This window comes from Meles meles, chromosome 1 (genome assembly GCF_922984935.1).
Source record: "Meles meles chromosome 1, mMelMel3.1 paternal haplotype, whole genome shotgun sequence".
NCBI classification, from domain to species: domain Eukaryota; kingdom Metazoa; phylum Chordata; class Mammalia; order Carnivora; family Mustelidae; genus Meles; species Meles meles.
Genome location: NC_060066.1, coordinates 122,556,892 through 122,569,611, shown reverse-complemented (window position 1 = coordinate 122,569,611; position 12,720 = coordinate 122,556,892). Strand labels below are relative to the sequence as shown.

General features: G+C 44.8%; 1 protein-coding gene across 1 annotated transcript in view; it reads right to left on the bottom strand.

Moving 5' to 3' along the window:
* AKNAD1 (AKNA domain containing 1) overlaps nucleotides 1-12,720 on the bottom strand; it is a 34,958-nt gene that overhangs the window by 4,230 nt on the left and 18,008 nt on the right. The window contains exons 7-11 of the mRNA XM_045997171.1: nucleotides 8,155-8,235; nucleotides 7,975-8,066; nucleotides 5,057-5,154; nucleotides 1,124-1,246; nucleotides 926-1,033 (exon numbers count right to left, since the gene is read on the bottom strand). Coding sequence (XP_045853127.1) covers nucleotides 926-1,033; nucleotides 1,124-1,246; nucleotides 5,057-5,154; nucleotides 7,975-8,066; nucleotides 8,155-8,235 — 502 coding nt within the window. The remainder of the gene's footprint in view (nucleotides 1-925; nucleotides 1,034-1,123; nucleotides 1,247-5,056; nucleotides 5,155-7,974; nucleotides 8,067-8,154; nucleotides 8,236-12,720) is intronic.

The window sequence follows — 12,720 nt, the reverse complement described above, 5'->3', positions numbered from 1 at the left end:
CCCAAAGGCCAAGGAGATAGTAAAAAATCTGCTCTGTTACTTCTGCAGAGTTTTAGTGGCTGTCATCTTGACAGAACACATCCACTTGAAGGATTTGGCAGCTGGGGACATAGGGGGCACACAGCTGAGTTCAATCTGGTAAATGGCATTCTTTCATCTTGGAAATTGGCAATTGTGAAAGATAAGAAACATTCTCCCTGATGCCCTGTCCACAGATGAGGAGAGAAAGCGCTGGAGGTTTCCCACAAGGAGAGGATGTTAAAGAACCAGATACAGCTGCCATTCAGAAGCAAAACACGGAGTATTTCCTTCCTTCCCTTTTGTTCCCTTAGCACACTGACTCTACAATTCTAGCACCACATTTTCCATGAACTTTACTTTTGGGGGGATGAGTTCCTTTCAATAGAACTCCTTGAGGAGGGAGGAGCCATGTCTTATTCATCTTTATAAATAAATGTTTGTGGCCTTTGAATTTTTTTCCAATGACAGCAAAATTTTGCATTGAAATTAGCAAAATGATGTTTAAGGAGTGTAAAAGTAGTCTGTTTATTTACATGCCAACTTTTAGGAGGGACATATTTAAAGCTTTCACCACTCCTGAATAATAGCAATACCAGTGGCGACTTTTCGGTTGGTCCTTTGTATAGTAAATATTTACCATTTGTTACCTACTTACACTGAGTTAGCACTTAATAAGTTTCAAGGTCCTTTATTGCCAGGATTTCCTGTCTCCAAGCCCCAGCCCAGCCTCTGGCCATCCAGGATGCAGGAGCCTCAGGTGAGTACTGGAGAACCAAGGAGCAGACTGGAAAGGGCAATGCATCCCCCACCCCAAAGGGAAGCAGTGGTTGGTATGATGCAGGTCCCACATGCCTGGGAGACCAGCCTGCTTACAAAGATGAGATCGTGCAGCAGATGTACTTACAAGGTGAAGAATTTTTATTTTCGTTTAAAAAGCAGAGCTTGACAAAGGCACTTCTTTCATTAGGATTTAAGTAATTCTGTCCTGGCATGTTGTATTTGTAATGAAATTCTAAAAAGGAAAGATGAAAAATACAACTCATTGCCGGCAAACAACAGCCACTTTAATGCCTTCCTTGCAAGGCCCCTTTGTCATGCTCACCTTTAAGTGGCTTTTTGCCACAGACTCTTCTGGAATTATGACTCTTAGTACCACAGATCTCACACTGATTACTTTGCAGTCCAGTCCCAGAAAGAGAAGAGCAGCTGGCGCCTGCATCAGAACCTGAAAAAGCCCAAGTTACACAAAGAAAGTGTGAGTTTCTTCATCAGTCATAAAATGTGGTGTGAAGAGTAGAGCTCGAACCTCGGTATGTAGTTGGCGCCAGAGTGTTCCACTTCCCCTGTTGTGTTCCCAAGGGGAGCTGCCAGCCTCGGGATGATGTTTGGAATCCCCTTATGAAAACTGAGAGATGTTTTGATAAGGAACAGATCTGATATGAAAGTCTTAAGATTTTCCTTGCACATGGGGGGTGCTTAGTGAAGGTCTGTGGAATTGATGAGTCTGTGAGAATGTGGCCCACAGAATCAACTACAAAGGCAAGATGGAGGGGCGCCTGGGTGGCTCAGGGGGTTAAAGCCTCTGCCTTCGGCTTAGGTCATGACCCCAGGGTCCTGGGGTGGAGCCCTGCATCAGGCTCTCTGCTCAGCCTGCTTCCCCCTCTCTCTCTGCCTGCCTCTCTGCCTACTTGTGATCTCTGTCTGTCGAATAAACAAAAATCTTTAAAAAAAAAAAAAATGCAAGATGGATATTTTTCCAGATTTGCCCTGATACACCCACATTCTTTTCTCAGACCCTGTTGTGGCCAAGAGCTTGTGTTTTGTCACCCAGACAGTTGGAAAGATGGGTTTTCTTTTCATCAAATCCATACGCCGATATGGGCAACTGAATTATAGCTCTGTCTTTATCCATACCAGAGAGGCTAGCAGTTGAGAGCGTGTATGTCTAACGCAGGTCTAGAACGCTGCAGTGGAGCCCTCCAGGTAAGGCTAGAGTGTGAGAGCCTGGGCCAGATGGATGAGCACATCAGGCTTGGGTGTCCAAGCAACATCTCAGCTCCAGGAGGGATGAGCCCAGGGGACAAAGTCTCTGCCGATGCTACCTGCCTCACCGCTCCAGTGATTATGCTCATTTGTAACATCATCTTTCAAAGAATAAGTCACAATGGAGTGAGCTCTAGGCATGTTTTTTCTTTTCCATATCTCAGTCAGTAGCCATTGAGGGGCACCTCGGTGGCTCAGTTGGTGGAGCATCTGACTCTTGGCTGAGATTGTGATCTTGGGGTCATGAGATCAAGCCCTCTGAATCGGGCTCCATGCTCAGTGTGGAGTCTGCTGGAGATTCTCTCCCTCCCTTCTGCTCCTCTCCCCCAACTTGTGCAACCTCTCTCTCTCTCTCTAATAAATAAATAAAATCCTTAAAAAAATAGCCATTGAATTCCTTCTCAATCCGTAACTCAAGGAAATTGCAATAGAGGACTGAGGGCATACCCCAAGAAGGTTGAATAGTGGAAAGGCATGAGGTTCAGATAGACCTGAGTTTGAAGTCCGGGTCTGCCACGAGTTAGCCGTGATGGTTAAAAATTTTTCCACAAATTCTTCAATATGTTCTTCAGAAGGCAGAGCCTAATTCTTCTCTCCTTGAGTGTGATCTGGATTTAGGACTTGCTTCTCACAAATAAAATGATAATGATGATGTATAGCTTCCAAAACTAGGTCATAAAAGACACCAAAGCTTCCATTTTGGTCTTTCTCTTGGATCTCTTGGCTGTGATGTCATAATGATGTTCAATGTGGGCCTACTGGAGAGGCACACACGGTGAGGAACTAAGACCTCCTCCCAATGGCCATGTGAGTGAACCATCTTAGAGGCAGTCCCAGTCAGGCCCTCAGACAATGGCGATACTGGCCAACATCTGACTATAGCCTCATCAGAGAACTTGAGCCTGAATCACTCAGCTAAGCTGCTCCCAAGTTCCTGACCCATAGGAATTCTGAAAATGTTTGAATTTGTTTGTTATTTTGAACCATTAAGTTTTGAGATACTTCACTACACAGCTGTAGAAATACACCAGCTCTTTGATTGGCAAGTTACTAAATTTCTCAGAGCCTCCATTTCCTTATCTGTAAAATAAAGATAATAATTCCTACTTACAGGGATGTAAGGATTGCTAAATGTTATGCACCATGTCAACAGTTCTCAAATATTTTACATCAGAACGCTTTTACACTCTTAAAATTAAGAACCCTAAAGAGCTTTTGCTTATTATAGTTTTTATCATATATCATAATATATGCCATTTTTTGACCTGTGGTGAAAAATCTCACCCTGCATTGGAGAAGAGCTGTTATATGGCATTCAGTTGGTTGAAGATGGACTGGTACAGAGATATCTATTATAAATTTCAAGTCATTTTTGCTAGTGAAGAATCATTCAGATCTTCCAAAGACTGAACAGACAGTCCTAAGGCTTTTTTTTTTTCAAGTAGAATTTTAAACTGAAACATTTAAAAATATTTGATTTATTTCATCATTTACAAGCAACAGTAAACCATTTTATGCTGACAAAATAACTTTTTTTTAAATTTTTAAAAGATTTATTCATTTATTTAAGAGAGAGAGAGCACACACGTGCTCATGGAGGCAGAAGGGCAGAGGATGAGGGAGAGGGACAAGCAGACTCTGCACTGAGCCCAGGGGGCAATACAGGATCCCGAGATCATGACCTGAACCGAAACCAAGAGTCCAACACTAAACCCACTGAGTCATCCAGGTGCCCCCAAATAATGGGTTCTTAATGCAAAAGAGCTATTTTTAAAAATTCAAAGAGTGGCAGTATTTTATGTTTTGGCAAGTGTCTTGAATATCTGGCGTAATAGAAGGTACTGGATCCCACGGCTGCATCTCCATTCCATCAGTTGCAGTATTGGTCTTGCATGGGGATGTAGCTAGGAAAGAGAGGGCCTCACAGCCCCGCAGAGACCTTCTGGGCCTTCTGACCACACTTGGAAAGCCTGTCCTGGTATAGCAGCTGGTAGGTGTTCAATCAATGAAACATTACCATGACTATTAGGAAAGGAATCATTGGGGCGCCTGAGTGGCTCAGTCGGTTAAGCATCTGTCTTTGGCTCAGGTCATGATCAGGTCATGATCCCAGGGCCCTGGCATGGAGCCTGTGTCAGACACCCTGCTCAGCTCAGCTCCCTGTTCAGCTCAGCTCCCTGCTTCTCCTCCTTCTACCCCTTCCCCTGCTCGTGCTCTCTCGCTGCCTGTAACTCTCTCAAATAAAGAAATAAAATCTTTTTTAAAAAAGAGATTGAAAATGAATCATCTACTGAGAAGAAGTAGTAACTACACATGACAGAGCAGAAAGAACACCAAGTCGAAGGAAGGGCTCTTGGCCAATCACTCTTATGAGCATAAACAGGCCTCGTTAGCTCTCTGGCCCCGGGTTGTCATGTATAACAGGGACGACCGGGCTCGGGTGGGGACCCTCGTGCTGGGAGCTGCCTGAACAGGCAGGTCTCGACCTCACCTCTTCCTCAGCCAGGGTGGTTCTGCCAGGGAATGTTTTTCTGCTTAAACTACCTTTGGAGGAAGGCTCCTCTGACTAAAAAAATCATCGCATTCCATGCACTGCGTGCTCTCCCAGTCTCCCAGCTCTCTTTCTTTGCTTCTGTGAAATGTGTATGGACAAGTCGGCAGCAAGTCTCCCATGGCCAGGAAGCTCAGCAGGCGGGGATTCTGGGTCATGCTGGAAGAATGACACCCAGAGCTGAGGCCACCTCACAACTGGGTGCATGGAGTCCTGGGACTCCCACACAGACACAGGTGGGCACTCTCACCCTGTCTGACCATATATGATCCATTTGAATCTATTCCATTATTAATTTTTTACATAGTGCAAAAAACATACAATCTGCAACACCCTCGTCTGGGTAAAGCTGCTTGGTGTGCCAGGTGGTCTGCTGGCAGGGAGCAGACCCATGGAGGGGGACCTTGAGGTGCCCCCACCTCCCCAGGCCCCTCAACTTACTGTGAATCGAATCTGCATGCAGTGACTTTTCTTGAATGGCGAGGGGACACCTTCCACAGTTGGTCCTCCTGTGCCCTTTTTTCTCCATGTTTTCCTTCCTATAAAAGGTACATAAGATCCCATAAACTTTCAGCCCACTTCTAGAGATCGTGAGCATACTGGTAAAACTGAAATGTTAAATTTCTTGTATCAGAGCCTGGGACGATGCAGGAGTGGCGTCTTGTCCTCAACACAGAGATCCCCTCTACCTGCCTTTTTGAGAGCTTCGCTATAAGAAACCGTACCCAGCACCACATGGCCTAGTAAGAATATGTATAATAAATGTTAAAAAATAAATCTTTTTTGTTCCCCAGAGGACAATATCTAATCACCATGCACACATATGCAATGTAGAAATTTGAAGCATGGAATTGTAAAATTTGGAGTTTTCTTCATATTCATGTCTCAAAATCAACTCTTTTCAGGGGAAGAAGCTGTGCTCCCTGTCAGTATTGGGTCACACGGCTTTGGCTCCACACATGCAAGCAGAATGTGTCCAGAACATCCAGCAAGCTGGATTTCAGCTGTACAAGGCCACCAGGGGGCACCAGAAAGTTCTCTTCCAGCTGTCTTTTACCAGGACACTTTATCTGACCAGTCTTTCCCTTCAGCCTCCCTCCTTCTTCACGGAAATTCTAACTCCTTCAGAGAAATTCGAATCCATCACAATTCTTAATAAAGCCCTCGCTCAGCCCCTGAGGTACAGTAATAGCCCTCCGGGAAAGTTGCTTAGTCTGGAAGGCACTACTGTGCTCTTGATGTCTGGTGAAAGGAAAGAGGAGGGGGGAGTGGGGTACCAGGGCGGGGCACAGGAGAAGGAGCCCCAGGCGTTGCTTGGCGTATCAGCACCCCTCAACCGCACCCAGGCCCGCTGACCTCCCATGGAGAGAGGCCCTGTGCTTGGAGTTGGTGGGGCTGGGGGCTGAGAAGGTGGGTTCCTCCCCTCCCCTTGGAAAAACATGCTTTCCTCCTGACTCACATATTTCCTCACACCTCATTTTTTGTCTCCACCCTCTGCCTTCGGGGCATTTGAACATCTGCTCTCCAAAGTGGAAAACTTGGACCTCTTTCAAGAGAGTTCAGTCCCACACATGACTTTCTTTTTCTGCCTCTTTTAAGCTTCTTTGTGCACTAAAATCTTCTTGCCAAACATAAAAGCTAAGGGTGATTCTACTTGAGGAGACAGGTTCCCCAAAGGACAAAGTAGCTAAAGTGTACTCTTAAATCCAAAATCCTATTTCAGACATAGTACAAAGGGATATGCATTTTATCTGTAGCATATGTCTCATCTATTTGCATATACACAAATATCCCTCGAACATCAGCAAACTTCATAAAGCAATGTCCTGAGAGATATCTAATCTTCTAGAAGAATAAAGAGTGTATGTAGTCCTTTGTTCAATTAATCCCTCAGGTATTATGTAGTTTACCAAGATTTTAATTTATAAATCAATTTAGAAATTTATAAATTTCAATTTATAAATGAATGTACCCCAGTCATACATTCATTGTTAGATCTGATCATCACACTCGGCTGTGCTTTTCCTTCCCTCTTGCCTGTCATAAAAGAGAAAATTTAGTCTGGAACATCAGTCCCTGACTTGGTACTTAAAAGTATCTGTAGGGTCTAGACTAGGAATTTGGAAGAGAAGCATTCAATACCTCGCTTGCTTAATCAAAACATTTTTTTAACATCAAACTGTTTTTATTATACTTAATACAATTTTAAAAATTCCAAAACCTTGGTTTCATTCAATAAATAAAAATAGTGGGCCTGGGGTGTCTCAGGGAGTAGGCATCATTACTGCCCCTTATATTTAAAGGAGAGTCAAAGCTGATGACTGGCAGATTGGTTTAAAGCAGTTGTCCGCACCAGATGATGCATGGTCATTTTTAGCACAAAAACCCTTCTGTTTTGTTGGGGGTGGGGCAGGGAGGGAGGCGGACATTCACTTAGGACAAGCACCCATTCCCATGGTGGAATCCTTTCGAACTTCAGACCTTGTCATCTGCTTCTATTAGAGCCTATTACGTATATGTAATAATAGTTGCTAAACATCTCCTCCCTCCTTGACTCTTGACCTTTCCAAGGTAAGTTAGCCCAGCTTTGGCCCGCATCCAGAATACTTCCTGAGCATACAGGTGACGCCTCTCACTAACAGACAGAAGCTGCAAATAAATGATTCTGAATCCACATGGGCTAACGAGCAAGCCAAGGAAAGTTTCAAGAACATTAAGGATTTCTCCTTAGGATTTTAGATGGATTGCTTTTTTTTTTTTTTTTTTTAACACAATTTACAACTTCTTAACCTCTGGAAGATTTCTTGCTCAAGAATGGGGAGAAGTGAACCCTGAGAGGTGGGATTAGGTTTATTTCTAGCGGGACTGGGGACAGAAGGAGGGAAAAGGCAGATTTTCACTCATCAACAGGAGCTAGTCTACAAATGGTGCACGGTCGTCTCCCCTTTGGGTAATGTTCTGACGGAGCCTACAGGACTAGCCACCCTTCGTGTGTGCTGTAGCTACGATTCTTAACCAGGGGGACTTCTGGGAATCACTGGAGCAGATTTAAAAAAGAAGTATTCCTACCAGCACTCCAGTCCCAGTGAGGCTGACACAGGAGGTGAAGTTGAGGCGTGCACATTATTTAACAATCTCCCCGATGACTCTGATGCTCACCCCACTGGAGAACCACTGCTAGAGCGATTTGTGCATCAGGAGGGAGGTGGGGCCTGCCCAGCCCTGCAATCTGTGATTCTGAAACTTAGCCAGCATTTGCTGGCATCTGTTCAGTTCATCTGACGCCCACTCTCCCCTGAGCTATCATCCTGGCTCTGGCTCCCACCCATCCTAGGGATTCAGCAGCAAGACACCCTCACCATTCAAGAACCCCGTGGCAAAAGGCACAGCTTGGACTGGTCATCTGCGCGTGGTCTCGGTCCTGGTTTCCCGAGGTGGTGTTGGGGTTCTCCTGCATCACAAAGCACACACAGATGTGGCTATGCGCAAGGAAGTGACTCAGGCCGCCACCGATCTCGCACAGAGGCAGCTGAACTCACCACTTCGGGACTCCTTCCCTCGTATTTCTCCGATTTCTCCCCTTTCTCCCTTGTTGGGGTCTGTGCTGTAATGGCCTGGGGCTTAAAGAGAGAAGGTTTCAGCACTGGCTTGGCCTCTCGCCTTCTCCAAACATTTAAAAATCTAATTTATAGATGAGAAAACACTTTACCCCTTTTTTCTTTCCTTAGTTTGGAATTATCCCAGGCTCCGCAGGAGGATGAACAGATTTAGGAAGATAATTTTTAAATCCATCAATCTGACCACTCTTCCTAGAGCTCTAAGAGCTTTTCCAAAGAAATGCATTCAACTACAAATTAAAACAGGCTTTAGGGATATTCAGAGGCTGAAATTATTGTTTATATGTCCCTTTTTAACACAGAAAAATTACACTACTTCACCAAAAGGCCTGACACCACCCAGAGTGTATTTTTTACTACAGTTTTACCCTTTCTGCAAACAGAAAATGTGCTCTTCTTCCCCCAATATAAACAATGCTGGCACAAGCATCGCTATACAGATGGCTTCTTCCATATTTTGAATTACTTCCTTAGGAAGTGTGTAGGTCAAAGGTCGTGAGCATGTTTGTGCAATGATACCTGTTGCCAAATTGCTTTCCGCAAACGCTGTAAGAATTACACAGCCGCCAACACTGTGGGCAGCTCAGTTGGAGCACACCCTCTGCTGCCTCAGGAATCATCCTTGAAAATGCTTTTGTTAATTCAAAAAGCGGGGAGGTGCACCTCGTGTTCATTGCCTCTGTTATTGAAGGAGATAAACATTTCCCCGTGTGCTTATTTACTGGCTGTGTTTCCTACTTGTGACTTTCAGTTCCTCTCCTTTGTCCATCACTTTTTTGGAGATTTTCAGTGTTTCCTTACTAGCAAAAACAACCATTTGTTTTTTTTTTGTTTGTTTTTTTTTTTTTTTTATTTATTTGACAGATAGAGATCACAAGTAGAGAGGCAGGCAGAGAGAGAGAGAGGAGGAAGCAGGCTCCCCGCCAAGGAGCCCGATGCGGGGCTCGATCCCGGACCCCGGGACCATGACCTGAGCGAAAGGCAGAGGCTTTAACCCACTGAGCCACCCAGGCGCCCCAAAAACAACCATTTGTTGACTGCTCATTGGACCAGGTGCCCCTTTGTTCCTTCTCGCCATCCTGGCATCCTGAGGTTCAGAGAATTTCAGCCGCTTGGCAAGGTCACAAAGAGTAAGTGGCAGAACTGGGATTGAACGCTCCCCTTCTGCTTGTGTTCTTAACCACAATTTTCCTGCTCCTTTGTGAACCTGTCAGAGCCCTTTGTATAATAAAAAATCTCAATATTGAACATTATTTGTTCTTAATATTTTCCAACTTGTCTGCCTTTAAAAGAAGGGGGCGGGCGCCTGGGTGGCTCAGTGGGTTAAGCCACTGCCTTTGGCTCAGGTCATGATCTCAGGGTCCTGGGATCGAGTCCTGCATTGGGCTCTCTGCTTGGCAGGGAGCCTGCTTCTCTCTCTCTCTCTCTCTCTCTCTCTCTCTCTCTCTGCCTGCCTCTCTGCCTACTTGTGATCTATGTCAAATAAATAAATAAAATCTTTAAAAAAAAAGGGGGGGGGCTGCGGTTTTGGTTTTGCGAATAGTTAAAATATTGATGTTGCCAAGGAGGAGATGGGCAATGGCCGAGAAACATATGAAAATGAATTAAATTTCACATTCAAAGGAATACAGGTGAAAACAATGAGATACCAGTTTCATCTTCCACTTTGGCAAAGGTTGAAAAAGAAAAAGAAAAAGATTCCCCGGGTGGGCTTGGGGAGATGGGAGACACAGCTCCTTTCCAATGTACAGCTGGGGCCTGACACACCTTGCTAAGGGCCAGTTTATCAGAATGTTCACTCTGCCTCTTTAACTGCACTCCTAAGTTTTTAGTCTAAGGAAATAATCCAGTATGGCCGAAAGCTTGCATATAAAATGATGTTCCCAAAGCAGTGTTTGTTGTATCAAAGAACTGGAAAAAAACAAATGTCCATCAATAAGGGATTGGTTAAATGACTTGGTAATGAAATACAATGAAGCCCTTAAAAATGAAGCTGTAGATTCGTTCTACATGATTGTTGAGATGCCTATGACAGATGTTAAAAGAAAAAAAGCATCATAAAACTGTATAGCATGATCCCAGTTTTTGCAAAAATGTGTCTGTGTCTGCAGAGAAGAAAAATAGACTGGACAGATACACACTAACATATTAGCTATGATTTTTCTCTCTGTGAAATGTTCTTCTTTATATTTTATCTTCTCATTTGTTTTCCAATACGCATAAATTGTTTTTATAATTTAAAAATTAAAGAATTTGGGGGCACTTGGGTGGCTCAGTGGGTTAAGCCTCTGCCTTCGGCTCCGGTCATGATCCCAGGGTCCTGGGATCGAGTCCCACATCAGGCTCTCCACTCAGCAGGGAGCCTGCTTCCCCCTCCCTCTCTCTGCCTAGCTCTGTGCCTACTTGTGATCTCTCTCTGTCAAATAAATAAATAAAATCTTTTAAAAAAATTAAAGGATTTGGCCCTGTGTTTTCTTTGATCACTTCTCACTTTTAGGGGTAGAGGGGTACCCCGCCACTTCACACTTCACAGATAAGGCAGATTTACATGAGCAGAATGTAGGCAGTTGCCCTCCACATGAACTGGAAGACCTGGGATCCAGTGTCCCCTGACGTTTGTCCCCAGCAAGTCTCCTCACCTTCCTAAGCTTCCAACTCCTCTTCTGTCAAGTCTTTGCCAGCTGTGAGCTCTGAACCAACATTATTAACTGTGAGCTCTGAACCAACTTTTGTTGCTCTCCTTTTAGACCCATGTGTTTTTAATCCCAGTATTTCCAGCTCATTCATAATGAAATAATCTCAAGCTGTGGGCCCCAGACCAGCAGCCCTGGCATCACCTCGGAGCTTGGTAGAAACACAGAATTGCAGGCTCACCTCAGACCCACCGAATCAAAGCCAGCATGGAGGAAGATTAGCACACGATTCCTGGGCACACTGCGCTTGGAGAAGCCCTGATCTGGAACAGGTCCCCCAGGCAAGTGTCTCCTAAGCTCTGAGAGTGGGAAACAAGAGCCATACCAGCAGCTGTCACCAGCACTGACATCCAAGGCGTCAGTTGGTTTCAGAGCCCAGGGCTCGCAATGATGCCAGTTTCAGAGCCACACTCAGCAGCACTGGTTTCAGTCAGAGAGCCAACACAGTGAATGGAACCGAGCGGGGCTGGGCTGCTGGATGTGTCCCTGGGATCAGAAGACCACCTCCCTTGATCTGGTTAGTCTGTGTTAGCATTGTTTTGGTGTTTTTGTTTGCTGTTTTTGGGGGGCTTTTTAGGCAGTTTGAATTTAGAATCCATTCTTGAGCTCCATGGGAGGCCCACTTTAGGGAATTCTTTGGCTAAGAGTCACTGGGAATTTAATGGCAGCATTCCTGGGACGATGGGAAGGAGCAACCTGAGGTAGCATGCGGTGGGGACATCTTGTGGCCACTCTCCCTTTCTCCTCTCATAACTGGTCAGGCCCTCCCTCAGAAGCAATAGCTGCGAAGGAAGGGGCCTGTCGTGGCCCCAAAGGACGCCCCCATGTCCCTTAGTCACCGCACAGAGGGACTGCCTTTAGAATTGCAGTTCCGTGGGGAGGGACCCACATCAGTTCAGCATCCCCACCACACCCCTAAGGCATGGTCACAACCTGCCTGGAGTCCCTGTCCCCGACTCTCCACCTACCTGCCTCCGTCTCAGCCCTCCCTCCAACTCAATTTAAATCTTACCTTCCCTGACCTTGTTTCCAGCTCAACTGGGCCCTCCCACAGTGAGTGACTTTTTGTCACATGCCATTACTGAATAGTCACAAAAGCTAACACCCAGCTAGTGCCCTTCCTACGAGCCAGGCTCCGTTTCAAGCACTTTACCTATATTAAGTCACTTCACACCGTAACAACATAACAATTTCTGACAAGCTGCCAGGTGATGTCAATGCTCTTGATCTGGGGACCACACTTAGAATTATTTCATTACAAATTAACTGGAAGTGCTGGGATTAAAAATCCGTGGGTCTGAAATGATATGACAAAATTACAGTGAGAAGGAAATAATAGTAATTCTGTTGGTTCAGAGCTTTACAGTTTGCAAAGACTTTTTGCAGAAGAGGATTTGGAAGCTTAGGCTGGTATTATTATCTTTATTTTAGAGAGAAGGAAACTGAGGCACAGAGAGGTTACATAACTTGCCCAAGGCCACAAAGCTGATGAGTGACAGAGTTGGTATTCAGATCCAGGCAGTTCAGCTCCAGAGTCATAGGAATGTGTCACGTTAAGTGCATTGCAATTCTAACATTCTGTCATTACACATTAATTTTATTTGTTCATTGTATGTATCCCTTAGAGATATGTAAGCATCTTGAGGATAAGTGGTTTGTCAATACCTAGAAAAGTGCCTAGCATTTGGCAATAAGTGTTTGTTGAATGAATGAATGATCCTCACAATAGACTCTTTTTTCAGGGCTACTTAGGACTAAATTCTAGAGTTCTCATTATTTCGCAATAGTTGCTGGT